The sequence below is a fragment of the Brassica napus genome, chromosome A4, assembly GCF_020379485.1.
Source record: "Brassica napus cultivar Da-Ae chromosome A4, Da-Ae, whole genome shotgun sequence".
NCBI classification, from domain to species: Eukaryota; Viridiplantae; Streptophyta; class Magnoliopsida; order Brassicales; family Brassicaceae; genus Brassica; species Brassica napus.
Genome location: NC_063437.1, coordinates 5,914,848 through 5,934,618, shown reverse-complemented (window position 1 = coordinate 5,934,618; position 19,771 = coordinate 5,914,848). Strand labels below are relative to the sequence as shown.

The window sequence follows — 19,771 nt, the reverse complement described above, 5'->3', positions numbered from 1 at the left end:
TCATGTAGCCGCCAGAGACATGCAAGATTTTACCATTTATTAATTTGATCACACCATATAAAGTTATGGATGATAAAATTTCCTTCCAAAATCAAAATATAAAATTATCTTTTAGATTTCTCGAAACACCAAAGAAGTGAAGTCTAAAATTAATAAAAGCTTGTTACATACAAGAAAACTTTCTAAACTCTTTAATCCATAGTAAAACCTTCCACCTGGAACATTTAAAATCAGAAGTTTTACTTCAAAAGACCTGAGAAACCTTAAATTCAAAAGAGATAAAAGAAAAATTTCAAACTTAAATTAATTATTTGAGAAAGAAATTTGTTCAGATTTACCAACTGCTTTCTGGAATCGAAAACAACATATTATTGATTTACCTTATGAAATTTTCTTGAAAAAGATATTCCCACAAAACCTCGTCCAATTCAAATGAACTCAAAATTAGAAAAACATTGTAGAAAAGAAATTTTGGATCTTCTAGAAAAATGACTAATTTCGAAATCAAGATCTCCTTGGTCTTGTGCTGTTTTTTAAGTAAATAAAAACTCTGAAATTGAAAGAGGAACCCCAAGATTAGTAATTAATTACAAACCTTTAAACACTGCTTTAAAATGGATTAGATATCCAATACCAAATAAAAAGATTTACTTCAAAGATTTTACTCTGCCCACATATTCTCAAAGTTTGATCTAAAATCAGGATTTTGGCAAATTCAGATATCTGAGAATGATCGTTATAAAACAGCATTTACAGTCTCTTTTGGTCAGTACCAATAGAATGTAATGCCATTTGGTTTAAAAATGCACCTTCTGAATTTCAAAGAATCATGAATGATATATTCTCTGATTATTCAAAATTTTGCATTGTCTACATTGATGATATACTAGATTTTCACATTCTATTGATGAACATTTCAAAAATCTCAAAACATTCTATTACGTTGCTAGAAAGAATGGTCTTGTTGTTTCCAAAACAAAAATGTCCCTATTTCAACAAAGATCAGATTTTTAGGTCACTACATATCACAAGGTATGATAACTCCTTTTGAAAGATCTTTAGAATTTTCAAATAAATTCCCAGATAAAATTGTTGATAAAACTCAATTACAAAGGTTCCTTGGAAGTCTCAATTATGTTTTAGATTTCTGTCCTAATATTAATAGAATAGCTAAACATTTGCACAATCGACGAATTCTATGTAGGCACAGTGGATAAAAATGATGGTGAACAATCAATGAATTCTATGTAGCAAAGTGGTTAGTGCACTTTGTTTAAAGGTAGAGGATATGGGTTCGACCCTCGATAGAGTGTTTTTTTCCCCTTTTTTCTTTTTTTTCTTAAATGATGGTGAATTACCTAAATTGCCCTCATCTTCTTCTTCACCATACACGACCTGCAACCCTAATTTTCGCCCCTCTCCACTGATTTCACGATTCATCACCATTAAAACTCATTTTCTTGTGTATTTGATCAATTGCAATAGATTTTTGACAATATATATGAATTTTAACACCACAATTTGATTTTTTTTTGATTTTTTTTTTCCGAAAACCCGAGTTATTGAGCGAATAGATCCAAATCGCCACAGTCCATGGCCGAGCAAGCCACCCAACCCAACAGGTTAGGGTCGGGCCGGCCGAAGTGCCAACACCCGTTACACCGCTAGGTCTCCAATACTGGGAGACTGAGGAGAATGGGAGTTTGTGGGTTGAGGGTGGCATGCTCAGTCACGTTTCAGCGCTGATTAAATGTCCAACTCGCCCGCGTTTTAGAACATGGTTTTTATCTAAACGAAAACCACACTGATGCTGCTTATTCCACATTCAAAATCCATAAAATCATTGCGCCAAGTGATTGGGAATATGATCTTAACGACAATCTAAGTTTTCCAGAAGATCTTAAAAATATCCCTTGTTACAATGTCCCCTTTAACTATTGGGATTATTGCCAAACATGGTACAATTCCTTTTTGATCCAATCTCCTAAACACAAACACACGTGGTTGATCTTCTTTGACACCACATGTAACTTATCCAAATCTCCCTATTGGTTTATACCATGGTGGAACTACTTTGGTTCTGTCACAGAAATATTTAAACCCAATATCCAAAAATCATTCCAAATCTTCAAGACAAATTTCATTCCGTCTGAAGAAGAAAATAAATTTCCCCCACTAGCCCTCTTCCACTCAAAATTTTATTTTCCTTGGGTTTTTTCATGGACCCTATAATTTACTTCTGATCCAATTCCTGTTATCCGAAGAAAATTCAGAGTCAAGTGGTGGGATAAATACAAAATTCCCTCAAACCTTTACCCGTCAAATATTCTTACCTAGATAAAAGAACAAAACTCAAAAATCCAAACACTTAACCAAACACAGAACCAAACACCAGGGACAACCTTTTTCTTGGCTCAAAAATCCAAAATGTTAGCAATATTGGCAGGTGCAAAATCTGAAGAAGAAATTAAGGCTATCTCCTTACAATTTCTACCGTCAATGTCAGATCAAATCTCTCGTACTTCAGGGAGTGATTCAGGGTCCCAAGTGCCAGATATCGATGAAGAAATTTACGGCAACAGTGGAGTTTAAATCTCTCTCCCCAAGAAATGCAAATATCCTCAAAATCCAAAACGTATCTTTGTTGCAACTCTGTCAGATACGGTTACATTATTACGAATATTTTCCACGATCTCTTGTCGCAATACCCGATAAAAATCCAAAACATCAAATAAGTGCTATCTCCTGTAGCCATGAAGACCAAGGTCCACTTCCAGCAAACAGCAAACAATTATGGAGCTTAATGGAGCAAGCTTTTGCTAGTGGAGTTATCCATATATGCCACTTTTATTTTTATTTTTATTTTTATTTCATAATTTCACCCTTGTAAACTCCTATATAAAGGAGTCTTTGCTTCAGTTGTAAACCAAGTTCTCATTCTCCCATTCTCCTACTCTTACATTCATATCCTCTCTTACATTCTCTCCAGTCCTTGTAATCGAGAACATTGCTACAACCTCTTTTTAAGTAAGTTTTTAATAAATAAAGTTTCAATCATATTTTTCTTGTTTCATTTTCTCGTTTTAGTATTATGCTTTATGTTTAAGTGGCTTGTCTAACCGCCCATATTTCTGTTTTATTATTCTAATTATGCTTTCTCCACGAACATTGTCTGATGGTATCTTTAAAGAGATATTCCATCAGACAAAATTTTTTTAGACAGGAACGTTGCAATCTCTTTACCATCAGACGCCTACCCAACCATGGTTCTGATATATATATATATATATATATATATATATATATATATTAATGTTTGAAAATTATAGTCAATATTCTTCATTTAAAGTTTTTATAAAATAAATTGTGATATTGTTAGTGAATTTGAATTGAAATATAAAACATATATAGTTTTATTTATTATATTTGAATTTTCAAATGTTTTAATAATTTTTTATATTTATTCATCCACCCGCAACCGCAAACACTAGCTGGAACCAGCTTTTGATTTTAAGAGTTTGAACGGTTTGAAATGATTTATAGCATTTTTTGTGATAGTTTAACAACGCAAAAACCGATACTAATCGCAAAAGCTGCGTTTGCAGGGAGACATCTCCGCTGGTGCCCCCAAATGTGAAACACCAAATCCCCTATGGACTTCCTCAATATCCTATGCCCCCTAAGTTAATGAAAGAAAAGATGACAAAATTGCCCTTAAGTGCGTGAAGAAAAAAACAAAAATGGGAATCTGGTTAGATCGGGTTGGGTGAGCGTCGGTTTGAGATGATTTCTGATATGTTTTTGGTTCTCTCGGTTAACTCTTTTCAGTTTGTGCTTCAATTTAATTAAATCAAAAACAAAAATTAAAAGAAAAAGAAAAAGAAAAATAAAAGAAAGCTCGCAACTCAGCTCCCACCGCAGCTCCTGATCCTTTCCACCGAGCAATTGTACTATCGACAGATATCTTCTCTGGCAATGCTGTCCGACCAATACTTTTTCACAGGCTAGCATTCGTTCGTTCCAGGTCGGAATCAAAGTTAGTTCTTCTCTCCTACTCAAGCTGCATTGGATAGAAATTGGAATTAGGTTTTGTAATCGGATTTGATGAATTTGGTATGCATATTGGTGTCTAATACAAGTTATTGTTTGTGGGTCGATTTGTATATGAAATAGTTATACAATGCAGTCATGTGGTTGAATGAATGGAAGTGAATTATGAGTAGATTGGAATGATATCTCAATTTGTTCTCGAAACCTCAAATTGAGTTCTTGTTGAAGTAGAACTAGGTATAACTAGTAGAACTAAAAATCATAGTATAATAGGTATAACTATAGATAACTAGCTATAATCGTAGATAACTAAGTAATACTGGTATAACTACAAGTTTGTTCCTATGTTCATGCTGGATACGATGGCGAAACACGTGAGCGTACATTTAAAATTCGAAGGTCCCATGTATAGTGTAATATTGAAGACAACTGTGGTGGATATAAATTTGTCAATGATAGAAGATAGGATGTATAAAAATCTTGCGTTGGATGAAAGTATGGTGAAACTGGAATTGATGTACATGTCGATGGTAGTTGGATGTGAGGAAAAGTTAACTATTTGTGATGATGATGATCTGTTTGTTTACCTAACGTCTATTGATAAAGAGAACCGTAGATGTATTTTGTTAGTGGAGGCAACAAGTAGAAATCAGTTAGAGAAATTGTCGAGAGTGGGGATAAGTTCTTTTGATATAAACTATGAAGTGTTGCAACCAAATGATGATGAAATCAGATTTAATGCCACTACTCTGCACGTAGCAGACGAGCAAGGAAAAGAACAGAAGGAGGTGATAGAGGCGGTTAATGATGATGATACAACACGAGATGAAGGTTTGGATACATATACCGCTACGAATACCGTTGTGGCTATGAATACCGCTGTGTATATGGCAGATAAGTATCTTGAGCAGCGGCCACCTGTAGAACAATCTGATACGTTTATAGAGGAATGGGAAGACATTTTGGGTCTGACTAAGCTTGAGGAATTTGCAAGTAAGAAGAAAATTCAAGATGTAGTGGATAGGGCTGCATTTCGTGAATGCTTTCATTGTGTTACTAAAAAGTCGGATCGTAGACGGTTGGTGGTAAAATGTTTTGAATGAAGCTGTAAATGGAGGTTACGAGCTGCAAAGATTCGACAAACCAAAAAAAAAATCTGTTAGAAGATACACATGTGTGTATACATGCTCTCAGATTAGTCATAGTAAAAGCAACAACAAGAGGAGAGACTCATCATAATTAGTTACCTCTTTTTTGAATGAGGAATATCCTTGACAACTAATAACTTGTGTTCCGAGGGATATCAACGCTGTGGAGTAGGATACTTTTACGCCAAGTTTTAATTTTACAAGACTCATGATATCTCTCGGAACAGAAGTTCTCAGTTGTGAAGGATATTCATCATTCAAAAAGAGGCAACTAATTATGTTTGTGATTTTTGTGGTAGTTCGGAAATTAAGCTGTTTATGATTGCGTGAAAGTTCAGAAGACAACTACAAGATGATGTATAGCTACTTGTACATGTTAGCGTTGGTTAATCCGGGAGCAAAAGCCAGTGTGAAGTTGGATGAGGTAAGTAAACTCAAGTACCTCTTCACAATTTTAGGATGTTTGCATTGAAGGGTTTGTGATCATGAGGAAAGTGATAGTTGTGGATGCCCATTTTTGAAGAACGGATATGGTGGTGTACTAGTTTTCGCCAAAGCTCAAGATCCTAATCGTCACCATTATCACCTTCGATAGGTGTACTCGGTGGTGAGAATAATGATGGTTAGGCTTACTTTTTTTAGATGCTCAAAAGTATTATATATATCGGACTCTTCAGAATTAGTTTTTATGAGCAACAGAGCTAAGAGCCTCATCCGCAATAGCTAATGGTTTCCTCAAGCTCACCATGGGTACTGTATATGGCATTTGGCCCAGAATGAGGGCATGCTTGTAACACCAACAACCCTATAGTCGCATGGAGAATCATGGAATTGACTAGGTAATACACGGTGGCTGACTTCAATTCTGCTTAGCCTCTTTTAAGTCGAGATATCTTTCAGCGTACAAGTATGTGAAGGAGCATACTGAGAAAGACACATGGATAAGGGTTTTTTTCATGTGACAGATACAATTTGAACACTAGCAACAATGCAGAATCAATGAACATTGTGTTTAAGGACGCAAGGAGGGAAGCCTTAATACCGATGTTGGATACAATCATCAAAATATTTTCTGCATGGTTTAACAAACATCGGCAGGACTCCGTGTCTGGATCAATTGATACCAAACTGGTCCCTCTTGTCGAGATCCACTTGCATAAGCTATGGGGTAAAGATGAGATAACAACATTGCGTGAACTAAATAGTTATGTGCTTGAGTACGAGATCACCGAGCCTGATGATGGGAATTTATTTGGTGAACTTAATAGTGAAGAGTGTTACATGCAAGGTTTATGATTATGAAAGTATCCTTGTCTCCATAGACTTTTCTGCATACTTACATTACCTTGATGTTGATGCTTGTTTTGGTCCTCCACGTGATATCAAGTTAGAATATCATGAGTTGTGCTCCAAAAATTATTTTATGGAACTTTAGGCATTGGCTTATTACAAGACAATTTACTATGTTCTGGACAAGTCTAATAGGAATGTACCGCATTAAATCAAAGAGCTTCAGATCATACCTCCAGATCGGCTCAATAGGAAGGGAAGGAAAAAAGGGTAAGAGGAATCTATCGGTTTGAGAATGGCGTAAAAGGACACAAAACAAAATTCGACCAAGGCAAAGTTTTGGTTTCAGTTGGTTGTCATTTGGACGGGATTGTTATCCCAATGAATGAAACTACATTCTTTGTTTGATTTTTATTTATGTTGGTTCCATCCTTTGTGCTGTAAAATTATGTATGGGTTTTGTCTTCTGTAAAACTATGGAATACTATGTCATATTAGTTCAACTTTTAGTTGCTTTTGAAAGTATATTAGTATTCAACTTTTGATATAATACATACTCCTAGTGAAATTAAATTAGTGAAAATAAAATATTTTAAAAAAATTCGTAGTCAAAATAACATATTTTAAATAATTGTTTCATATTTTCTCCAATACATTCCATTATCTTTCTAAGAACACTTTCTTAGTAAGCCAACTTATAAAGAAATATTCTAAGAATACATGATTTCAAACATATTATTGCACTATACAAGTATGCTTACATGTTAATGCAGTTAATTGAAAAGTAAAACTACCTTAACAAATTAAAATGATAGGTAAAGACAAGCCTTATGTTGTGTTGTCTCTCTGTTTTGACTTGTGATTGTGTTAAGACAAATCTGATGTTGTGGTACTTATTTTTTACTAATTAGACTTATCCGTACCTAGTTTTTCAGATATATATTTATTTATTAGTCCACTAGTAATAACCAAGTTCTAAATCCACAAAGAAAATAGTAAAAGCCACCAAAGACAGAGAATTTGTCTACTTAAGAAAGCAACACCTAGATGCACAAACGAAACAAGTTCTTCACTTCTTTCTTCATTTATGTACTTTTTTTACAAACACCTCTATCAGGGAAAATCTCCATTCAAATTGGTCAACCTTCTTGTCAACTCTCTTTAGCAGTTTCACCATTTTTTCAGCATCTTCATAACATCTCCCATCTGAGTCGACTGCTCCACTACATGTTCTCCATCTTCGGCATGCTCTGCATCTTGTATCTCTTTTGCCTATTCTCTATGTTCTTCTCGTGCGGAAACATTTTCTTTGTACATGTCTTTTAAAAAGACCGAGAATCCTTCATCGAGACGCTTATCCCAACTGTCCACAACTAGATCAGGCTCATGAACATCGTCTTCCATAATTTCATCACAGATAGATTCTTTATGTGGATATTTGGTGAGGATGACGTTGTCAATATCCTGTCAAAATCAGAATTAATGCTGAAACTTAGAAAAACAATACATAACTACCTTTGTTATACCTTAGTTCTACTTTAGTTCTACGTTACAGATATCTTAACACCGAATAACTCAAATGCAAAGGAAAACTTACAGTTACGTCACCCAGTTCCTTATTTATGACTATAAGTGACATCACTCTCATTCCATTCGGTTTGAATGTGGACTTGAACATCCTCAGACAATTGACATCAGCTCCTTCAACAGGTTCTCTAAACCGCTTTCCTAGCTTAGGAATTGCCTCGAATGCAAAAATCTACAAAACACAACATTTTTGTAATACCATCAGTGGTCAACAATAGTGATAATGTCATTTTGTTCTTTTACTTACCTCCAGTGGAACACAGAAACCTGGAAGAGGCCATAATATGTTCTCTTTCATCAACCTTCCAAAATGATCAATGGTGTGAGAGATCTCCTTCAACATGTAATCATAGGTGTATCTCCCCCATGGAAAGGTCCTGGTCAAGATCATCCAAGGCTCTTGGACCAAATCCAATATATTTTTTACATCTTTTCCAACTTTCGTTTGCGCCCAAACAACACTACCTAAGAAAAATATAATTGCGATCATCAGTTTGTCTCTATGGGGTCCCATGTTAACAAGCTTTGTTTTCACATCCCCCAACCTTATAAATTCTCCTTCCTTGAATGCCGCTTAAGGAACTTTGTCCCACCACACTCCTTGTAGTCGAGAGGGTAATTTTGACAATTTAGTCTTGATATCGATGTACATGTGTTTCCTCAACCCATAACGGATGTGAACACCATTGACAATGAACCACACTTCTCTCCGCTTACTGCTATCGGCAGTCTGCAGCAACAACATCCACATTCCTTGAACCTTGTGGTTCTTCTCTCTTTTCATGTGGAAAAGTGTATGAATTGAGGATGCTCCTCAAACCAGCTCCTCTCCACGTTAGTAAGCTTCAGTTTCAGTTTGTCTAGCGTCTTAATTGCATCTTCTATCAAACACCTTGTTTGTAGCTTTACTTTTTCTTGTACTCAGATGTATAAAACAACATTCTAGATGGTTTGATTGCCTCATTTGCCTCAAAATCATGCAAGTAACATTCAGTTATAACCAACTTATACATGTAATACATCAAAACTCTAAATATAGTAGAACCTCTATAAATTAATACTCGATAAATTAATAATCTTTATAAATTAATAAATTTTGCCGGTCCCAACTTGGGCCAATGTAAAATATGACATAAATCGATAAAATTATAAGATAATAATATTTTTAAAAATACCATGTAAATATATAGTCCCATTAAAACCAACAATTAATAATCAATCTATATATAATTTTATATAAGTACAAAATAAATATTATATTGTTGGTTTTATATTCACAATGAGAATAATTTTATTTTCTTAACAATTCAATATATTTTGATAATATTTAGTTAAATTATATCGAAAACCACGTAATAACTCTATGAAACATAAAAATATACAGAAAAATAAGATAATAAAACAAGATAAAAATAGAATTTCTAAAATTTAAATAACGTACATACGGTAAAATCAAATATTTTCTTATTTATAAATAAAATATTTAAAACAGAAAAAAATTTAAATAAGGAAACTTTTGTAAATTAATATCTCTATAAATTAATAAAATTTCAAAGTCCCAATATTATTAATTTATAGAGGTTTTACTGTAGTTATTTCCCAAGTTTTTTCAGTATTATCTAGTTGGCTAGTGTTTTTCTAATTTTACAGTATAATCTTATTGTGTCACAATAGTTCTACCCAATAAAAACAATGCACCAAATGATATTGCTAATTTGTTACCTCTCCATGCTCTGATTCAGCTGAATTATGGGCCTTTTCGTCGCAATCTCTTCTCTCTTTTCTCCCACATCACCATCACAATCACCATCACCAGAGTCATCACCATCAACATCTGCTGATTCCTCTACATTGTTTGCTACTTCCATCTCTCCTACTTCTTCCTCTGATTCTTCTTCTTCTCCTTCTTCTTCTTAAGCATCTTCATCCTCTTCATCAGAGGGAGCCGGCTCATTTACATTGTCTTCATTAGAGGCAGCCGGTTCATCTACATTGTCTTAATCAGAGGTTGTCTCCTCCCCTTCGTTGTCTTCATCAGAGGCTGTCAGCTTCTCTTCATCGTCGTCCTCTGCTTCATTGTCTTGCGATTCTCCACTCCTACTCACTGGAAGAGCCGGAAAAGCCTGATGAAGATCAGATTTTCTCAGTTCAGAGTCGTATGTTGCTTCAACCACCGCTGCAGCATCCATTAGAACATTTATCGGCTCCATACATCGCTCGTCTTCTCCGTAGTTTTTTTTCGCAGAACCGTCAATTCAACAAACTTCACTCTCACAGACTTCGCGTTCTTCACAGACCTTGCCTTCTTCTCCTCTTCCTCTTATTGATCCTGTCGATATCCCTATTTCTCAATATTTCCAGTGAGTACCGTCGGAGCGCTTGTATCGTCGACTTAGAAATCTCTGACGATTCGATGAGATGAGAGGAGGTGGAGTGAGTTTTGATTTTTTATTTTTTATTTTGGGAACTAGGGTTTGAGGGGTTTGCTAAAACCGACAGGTTTGGTTTGGAGGGAGTGGTTAGAATGATTAGACGATTTCGGTTTAATTGATTTGCAAAAAGTTCTGGTCAGGTCTAAGCAGGTGGGTTATATCCAGGTACAAGTTGTAATTTTTTCTAACTTGTCAAGGGGTTTATGTAATTTTCTTCTTTTTTTAACGCTGATTTATTAACATATATCATTTATGAGAAAATTATATACACGATTCGACAACCGACAATACTACCTATCTTATGAGGATCTATGTCTAACTGCATTATCTGAGTCATCCTACGAAGATCCACGCCTGGCCGGATTTACATAATATTGTTTAATAAATTGCTTTCTCCGGGAATTGAAACATGGACTTCCTATAATATGCAATCTGCAAGAAATTGCATAGTCTAAGATTCGAACTCCAGACCTAGGTGTAGAAGACCCTTAAACCTTACCCAATAGGCTACGGTACTTCCATAGTTTGTCATTTCCATTTAACTAAACGTGTTTAAATGAGCATTTATCTACTTTATTAAAACATAAGTACACTTATAGAATAACTCTAAAAGTTACACAATATTTATAGTCAAAATTAAATTAATCTTACATTAAAAATGATTGTTTTTTCTATATATTCATTGTTTTCCTAAAATAACTCAAACGAACTACAAAAGAAAGAAACATATTATTAATAAACTCAGAAAAACTACATATTTTTATATAAAGGAACAAACATAAATAATTCCCCTGCGAGACAACGTAACATTGCTTATTATATGAATCCCATCCTTAGCTTACGTAACATTACGTAACATGCACGAACATCAAATTATATAAGCTTTATAAGTAATTAAACTAAGAAAACTTTATTATATTGAAATATTCCACTGGACTTATATTCAATCCTTAGCTTATTTGCACTGACTTCCATATGTCCAAATAATTAATATTCATTACTACTAATTAAAATCTAATATTTTTGAATTGAAAATCTTTTTCTCTGCGTCCCCAACAATCATATACTTAAACTTCAGAAAAAAAAATAATTAGAATTATTTGCAGAATCTACTAATTTGTTTCTAAACAAGATTTTCCCTTCAATTTCGGAACAAGGAAATATGTATAAAATTTGATCCATAACTACTAAACAATAAATGCAATATTCAAATTTCACCAATATAATCTTACCCTTTCCTATTTTGTTAGTTTCACAATAACACACAATAAACAAATTTTAATCAAACTTGGGTTTGGTCCGCCCGTAGGACGGGTTAGTAAAAATAACATAATATATTATCAATTTTATTGAGTATTTCAAAATTATTAGTTTACTTTAATTTGAAAGAGAATGGTGGAATATCAAACAAATAAACATGGCCACATACTTTGCCATCATATTCCTGTTGAAGAAGAACCTCTGTTGCGATATATGCAGGAGCACCAGTTGTTTGATAGAGAATGGTGTGCCCAGTAAACTGTAAATAACACACGCAGAAAGAAAAAAACTTCGAGGTGAGTTTGATTGTTTTTCTCTATTTGTACATTGGTAAAAGAGGCATGTTGTCTCTAAAAGTGTTACTTCTTCCTAAATATTTTAGCGGAAACACAATATGTTTATTTGTTCGATATTCCATATATTTGGGATAACACTGTTTCATATTAAATTCAAATTAATTTACTGTTAGTCAGATTGCCACCACGAAGGTATTCCTCCAACATCTGAGGATGATACTCCAGTATTTGTGTTTTCCCAGATAACTAACCCATTAGCATCATCTAGAGGAGAGTTTGAATCTAAAGAAGAGATATAAGACGATCAAAACCTCTCTGTAGGCTCTGAATTCATATTCCGTTCACTTCTTTATCTGAAACTCAAATTCAAGCTTTGAGATTGGTGTGTTGATGGTTCCCCCTGTGAACTTTACAGGCGGCTAAAGTATTGATCAGCCAGTGCCTGCAAATATTGACCAAAAAAATTAAGGATTTATGAACCTTGATATTAGGATAATTAAACAAACGATTGGTGACTGAAGTTGACTAAACTTTTACTATTTTTCCTTGATTGAGAACATTATCTAGCGAAATATTTGCATTCTCATGGAAGTTTGCGAGAGACCATTTTACTCAAGGATCACAAGGCCCTAAGAAAGAAAGCAAGGCAATTCATTATCAATAAGTTTGTCCATGACCCTCCAAGCATGGGATATAAAATGTGGGAAACCCAAAAGCAAGTAATATACTTACTAAATCCATCGAGGGATGCAAGAATGATCTCTCCAGGCAAGAGGCCAGAAAACTTCTTTCCAGCTTTTGAGTTTGCCACTGACCCAGTGATGAATCCAGAAACTTTAACAACACCAGAAAGAACACCAGTCGCCACTTTCTCCGTCATTTGTGTCACTCTCTTAACCCTTTACATAGAAACCATAATAGAAAAATTAGCACAAGCACACAAATTGTTCCTTCAATAAAAACTACCATAAGAATGCACATTGACTATTAATATATATATATATATATATATATTAAAAAAGTCTCAACCTTTCTTCAGAGCACAGAAGCATCTCTTACTACTAATGATATTAAACATCACCATACCTCTTGATTCTCCTCAACGTCTCAGGACTAACATCTTTCTCCTTCTCAGCACGACTCAACATGTTCTTCATAACCTCGTTCCCCCTCTTAAGCCTCTCCACAGTCACATCCCCACACCAAAGTATCCCTCTGATCAGCTGACCTGACCCAGAAGCTATCATTTTCACAGTCTTGCTACTGTAATCCTCAATGTTAGGCGCGAGCGTGGTCCAATATGCCGCACATTGACCCTCCACAATGTCCTTCCTCTCACCCTTCAACTCCTCGGGAGAAGTCGCAGCAGCCATTGAGTTTCCAAGCACCTCCTCTCCCTTCTCCGACATCCTCTGCTCCGCGAAACAGCAATAGTCACGAAGAACCTGATCAAGCCCATGTAACACATTCTCTTGCCCTTTCGAAGCAATGGTTAACCCGTAGTTTAAGATCTCATCATCCGAATCGGATCCGGATTCCTTCGGCGGGTGGATCGAGAAGAAGTAATGCGATCCATCGACCTTGGTCGCCACCTCGCGTTTCGTTAACGGCCACTGGATCTCGATGCGGCGGAGGGTTTCATCGATGCGGCAAGAGAGAATGAAGCTAGGGGTCGTCAAGGCTTGATACGGTGCTCTCCGTTTGGCTAAGCTAATGGGCTTATGGACCAACTACATGACGAAAATAAAACATAACAAAGCCCATCTTAATGAAGCCCAATGAAGCACAGACGTGGAAAAACACGCAACGGGATTAGTTAATTATTTTTTCTGACTTGGAGGGTCTCAGCGTTGAGCGTATTGTGCTTTTACTTATTGTACTAGAGCTGTTCCCGGGCTACGCCCGGGTAATTTCCATGTAATTGTTAAAGTAAAATATCATATTAGATTAATATATTTTTATCTAAATTATGATAAATATAAAATAGTATTTGGATTAAAATAATCACTGAATGTAAGAAGAAAAGAAAAAGTATTATCGATTGTTATTGGTATTTATTGAAGAGTTATTCTTGGGTTCACCCCCTAGGGTAAACCTCTAGGTTCACCAACCAATAGGATTTTATTATTTTAAAATTCGATATCTTTTAAAAAATGAAACAAAATATTGTCAAGTTATTATGTTTTTAAAATAAAAAGGTAAAAAAAATAATTGTTACAAAAAAAAAAAGATTTTTTTTTTAAATATTGTTAACGTCGTCAGCAAAACACTAAACCCTAAATCCTAATCCCTAAACCCTAAATCCAAATCTCTAAACCCTTGGGTAAACCCTAAACCCTTGGATAAATCATAAACTCTAAATCAAAAATACTAAACACTAAAATCCTAAACCCTTGAGTGTTTTAGTGTTTAGTGTTTTTGATTTAGAGTTTATGGTTTATCTAAGGGTATAAGATTTACCCAAGAGTTTAGAGTTTCGGGTTTAGGGTTTAGAGATTAGGATATAGGGTTTAGTTTTTTCTTAAAAATATTTTTTTGTAATTACTACTATTTTTATTTTTTATTTTTTTATCTTTTTATTTTAAAAACATAATATAACTTGATAATATTTTGTTTCCTTTTATAAAAGATATCAAATTTGAAATAACATAATCCTATTGGTTGGTGAACCTAGAGGTTCACTCTAAGGGGTGAACCCAAGAATAAGTTTTTATTGAAACAATGGTTTCATTGACGTAGGAAGCGGTAATGTAAAATATTAAATATTTAAGTGTTAACAAAATATAAAACAATTCTATTATGAATATAAGACAACCATTATAATGATTGGTTCTTATTTGTATAAAATATATATGCATAGAAATTATTAATTTATAGTTTTAATTGGACTATCTATTTCCATAGAATTTTATAACACATTATTATCTTTTTTTTATCAATTTGCGTAAAGTTTTGTACCGGCAGAAATTGGGTCCGAGAAAATTCCTGGGGAAATTTTATATGTACCATTGTAAAAGCTACAACTTTTCATTTTTACCATCACTAAAGATACATTTTCAAAAGCATCTTCTTGATTAAGTGGCAAAAGATTCTTATGTCATTGTTATTTATATATATAATAAATCAATATTTTAATTAAAAATATAAAAAAAATAAAGAAAAAGAAATATATAATTTTTTTTAAAAAAAATTAAGGTTCGGAATTATAATTTTTTTAAAATCTAACTTTTTATAAATCTTTTTAAAACGTTTTTTCTCATAAACTGTTTTCTCAAAAAAAAATTTGAAAATCGAAGTTATGTTTGAAACTATTTTTAATTTTTTTTAATATTCTTAATTATATATTTATATATTTATTATAATACTATATTTTTATTCCAAATACCAAAAAGAAACTTAAACCCCTCAAAAAAACAAAAAAAATGGTTGATTCTTCAAATATATTTTCTAAGTTTGTTTTTGATTTTACTGGATTGTGTTCATTTCTTATTTGGACCCGGTTTTCATAAGAATCTTTCTCAATTGGAGTAATTTCAAATTTGTGTTGTAGAGATTGTGGGATATGGTAATGTTTTTATGTACAATGGTGGTATGGGTTTTATTCAGTGTTTTGAAACCCGGCATGTATCCATGCTTAAACCGGTTAATATGGTGACTCAAATATAATCTGGCTGGGTTTTATGAAAACCCATTATTTAAAACCCTAGTAAAACCGCAAAAAACAACTAAAATCTGGAACTCGATAACCGGTTGAACTACTGGTTTAAGTAACTTTTATTTATTTTTTAGATTTTTTATTTATGTTATTAAGATTTGTTTTTATTCATATTAAAAAAAATACTGATATCTTTGTCTACATCCGGATGTCGAATATGTATCTTCTGCTTGTTTTTGATTATTTTTTTCCGTGAATCTCATTTATATTATTTAATTTGTGATTTATTTGTGTTTTTTAGATTCTGATGAAGATTTATGCCATAAGAAAAAATTAAGCGAATGATGATAGAGAGAACCAAAATTAGTTGATGTAATTTGGCCGATATTAGTTTTTTTTTGTTATTGACATTCTATTATAACATTTTATTATTTAATTTTGTTTTTTTTTCTGGATTTAAAGTTCAATTTTACTATTCACATTTCACTATTTACATTTAAATACTAATGGATTTCAAGTCTTGATATTTTTTTAGTAGATGTCATAACTATTAACTTGTTACAATATTGTTAAATAGTCTGAATTACTTTTTGATATTTTGTATGTTAAATGATAATAAAAAAATAAAAAAATTTAAGTGTTTTCTAAATATTCTTAAAACATAAAATATGTATTATATTTTAATAGCTAATATATTATTATTTAATTAAATTAATTAATTTATTAACTGACTGTTCGATAACCTGGTCAGTCTTCTAGTTCAGTTTCCATGTCGGATTTCAAAACATTGGTTTTATTGTATTAGTCAGAACTTTACGACTATCAAGTATGCCTAAGTTATAATTCGGCATTGGTATTTGTTAAACTAACACATTCATTAAGCTACAATAATAAACTAATCATTAGTCTGAGAAACACTTCACATACACTTATCTGCAATGTAAAATTTAATTAAAAAAATGGTCCACAAAATTCCTCATAAGAATTATAATACTCTTAATCATCTAGAGAATCAATTTTATGGATTCTCTTATTCTACAATATAAGTGGATGGTAATGTAGTATCTGAAACGTAGAAAAAAAAATATTATAGATCTTTATAAATAAACATGAACATGAATGAACTCAAATTTCTAGACGAAAAACAAAAAAAACAGCTAACTTATAATATACAAAACTGGTGAATTTGATTTGTGAAAACAGTTTGAATCAGAGAAGAAGTGGTAGGCTAATACATGTATTTTACAATATAGAAACAATATAGAAAAGAATACAATAGAAGGAGATGAAGAAGACCCATCGGAGGCAACTGACTGACGTGGATTTGAGCTTTCGACCATGAAACAAAAGTTGCTGTGAATAAAAAAAATTTACAAAATTTAGTTGGGAGTGACCCACCAAACGTGAGACCCATCAAAGGTTTTGTGACCCAACCAAAAACTGGACCATTATGATAGTTAACTAATGATGAAATGATGACGATACAGCATGTCGGTCTTATGAGCTCTCTCCCTTTCTTCACATTACAGGCCGCACCGAACCTAAGAAGTCAGGCTTCGACCGTGTTGGCACAACAACCAGCTTTCAAGTCAGAGAACATAAGGTTCAAGGTGGCCATTGATGGTGTGTGGGTTTGAAAGGCACTGTAATGATGAGTAGCAGGAGGCTTGTTCAGGGAGGAATTTGCAGTTGCAACAGCTAATCAGTACACTTCATCTTTGTTAAGCGTTTCAATGAGACAATCAGACAACTGCACATACTCTTAACCTGAAACGGATATGTAGGCGTAACATCTAAAGGACACTCCTACAATATATCATAACTTTATCAGACAATGAAACATAGATCATGTCGAGGTTAAAAGGAAGAAGCACGTACCCAAACAATCTCTTGTATGTCTTGACATCAATTTATAGTGTTGTGATACTTCTTCAGCATCACCCACATATATACTCAAATGCTGAGTAAACGCCTGGGGAAAAGACAGAAAGAAACAAAATCAAACCTAAGTGGGAAACTTATAAAGAGCCTGAAGTATATTCCCAGTGAACCTTCAAGCTTCAAAATGGCTCAGAGGAATCAAAAAGATGTATTTCTTTGAATAGCATATACTTGCCTAAACCAAGTATTTTTTCTTTTATCATTCCTACGGCAATTCCACCTAGGCCAAGAGCTCAAACAATATCTGGAATATAAAAATAAATAGCATTGATCCAAAACGAAAATGATGACATCTCTAGACTAAAATTAAGTAAAACTGACCTGTTGACCACTGTTTATTATTGGAGCAAATTATAGTTCTCTACAATGACTGAGCTGTCTCATAACTCATAATTCTTTCTCTTCCTTTATATATGCATGACATTGATGTTGTTTTTCTTCTTGGTTTCTCTTGTGCTAGGATGATTGGAAGGGATGTCAGGGGTGAAAATGGCTGCTGGAGAGGATCAGATGCAAGGATCTTACTTCTCGGGGAAGGGCTCTCATAATTGTTAGTGTGGTCATATCAAGAACAACTCGAGTTGCTGAGATCAGCTTCTCCTTATCCACTTTGCTACGGCAGCCTACCACATACCGAGGACCGCTGCTAGCTTTGACAATCACTATGAGGACACAAGAACAAAACATTCAATGAGCAATAATCTCACAGAAGCAAAATAGGGTTATTAGCTAGAGAGAGAGAGAGAGAGAGAGAGAGAGGGAAAGGTTACATCTTTCATTATCGAGAGGTCGAAGGACTTCTCCGATGATCTGACCAACACTTTGGAGAGACTTGAGATCATCTTCAGTTTTGTTGAATTCCTTTTTAGATCCTCTCAAGTTATCCCTAGCTGCAAGACCACAAATCCCTCTTTGTTGTTAATCATCGTTCAAAGAGCTGAGACAGTACCTAACCTTAGAATCGAGAGCTTAAAGTAAACAAATTTCAATTAAATCCGATGCCCCCAGATTGAGACGCCAAGGAGACCTAGATTCAACGCAAATCAAACCCTTTTCGAACTAAAGTACATATTCTATAGAATGATGCAATTGAATCTGGGCGAATTCGAATAGGGCGGAGTAGACTATTCGAACCTGTTCGAACTCGGGACTCGAGCTATTTGAGTTTTTTCCGATAATCGGCCACTGCAGCGGTACGACGTCTAGCTCTTTTGAGTTTTTTTGAGCTCTTTGTAATGCAATTTGTTGTATGGAGGTCGTATATAGTTGTTCGATGGAAGCTGTTGGATTGCAGAAGTCGGAGCGATGATCTTGAAGGCGAAGAGACGGAGACGACTCGGAAGCAGTGTATTTAGAAAGAGGCTCGGGCTCGTTAAAAATGGGCCAATCTATCTCGATTAACAAAAGAATGACATGGTAATTTAGAAACATTTGATTGGATGATTATTTTAACTGATGTGGCATCCCTCTATGCTTGCCATATTCCCCTTTTAGTATTGTGATTGTATGATTTTAAATAAGTAACTTTTTCATAGCCGTTGAATAAATTAATTTCCGTAAAAAATTATACTTTATTTATCTATTTCATATATCATACTAACTCATAATTCTTTATTTCATCATATTTTAATGGTTGTTAATATAAATGTGGCCCAACTTAAATTACCTTATCATAGTGTGATTATACTATGTTACAACAATATTTGTATTATGTGATGTATTCTTGTCATCATTTGTATTAAAATTTTGATGCATTATATAATGGTGGAAATTTTTTTAATTACGTTACGTAAACAGAAAAAACACACCCACAAGTCCAGATCTAGTTTATTTTTAAAACCCATTAAAAACCCGTGAATCGAATCCATTATAACATCTCTATTTCCTTATTATTCCAATTAAAATTAATTCGATTTACTTTCTTTTCAATAACTGGTCTTTCGAAAATTGGGTTATGATATTTGAGAGCACTAGAGGAGATGTCTCGTTTGCGGGTGGCAGACCAGTTGACCCTTACTCTTACTTTTGCTCTCTATGATTGTACCGAATTTATGTATTAATTGCAAGTCTTTTCAGAGCGCATGAGGTTTCTATACTAGTTATTCCTTCGAT

At 33.8% G+C, this 19,771-nt stretch overlaps 1 protein-coding gene and 1 long non-coding RNA gene across 4 annotated transcripts; both read right to left on the bottom strand.

Moving 5' to 3' along the window:
* Window positions 1–12,143: 12,143 nt before the first annotated feature.
* On the bottom strand, window positions 12,144–15,695 carry LOC125608141 (senescence/dehydration-associated protein At3g51250-like). Its single transcript, XM_048778087.1, has 4 exons — window positions 15,681–15,695; window positions 13,150–13,793; window positions 12,796–12,962; window positions 12,144–12,505 (listed from the first exon to the last, which is right to left on the bottom strand). The coding sequence occupies exons 1-4, from the start codon at window positions 15,693–15,695 to the stop codon at window positions 12,495–12,497; spliced, it is 837 nt and encodes a 278-aa protein (XP_048634044.1). The 3' UTR covers window positions 12,144–12,494.
* A 1,094-nt stretch (window positions 15,696–16,789) lies between these two features.
* On the bottom strand, window positions 16,790–19,058 carry LOC125608074. 3 transcript variants are annotated; one of them, XR_007339148.1, is made up of 6 exons: window positions 18,794–19,058; window positions 18,430–18,686; window positions 17,981–18,321; window positions 17,770–17,903; window positions 17,597–17,690; window positions 16,790–17,524 (listed from the first exon to the last, which is right to left on the bottom strand). It is a non-coding gene; the product is annotated as an uncharacterized LOC125608074 (long non-coding RNA). The 3 variants fall into 3 exon arrangements; XR_007339147.1 differs by having other exon boundaries at window positions 18,430–18,549; window positions 18,794–19,055; XR_007339146.1 differs by lacking the exon at window positions 17,770–17,903 and having other exon boundaries at window positions 18,430–18,549; window positions 18,794–19,051.
* Window positions 19,059–19,771: the final 713 nt, after the last annotated feature.

Excerpts from the sequence above, each read along its gene's own strand:
- LOC125608141 (XM_048778087.1), bottom strand. Across the intron at positions 12,963-13,149 it reads ACGTTGAGGAGAATCAAGAG|GGTTAAGAGAGTGACACAAA; the intron begins GTATGGTGATGT and ends TTCTATGTAAAG.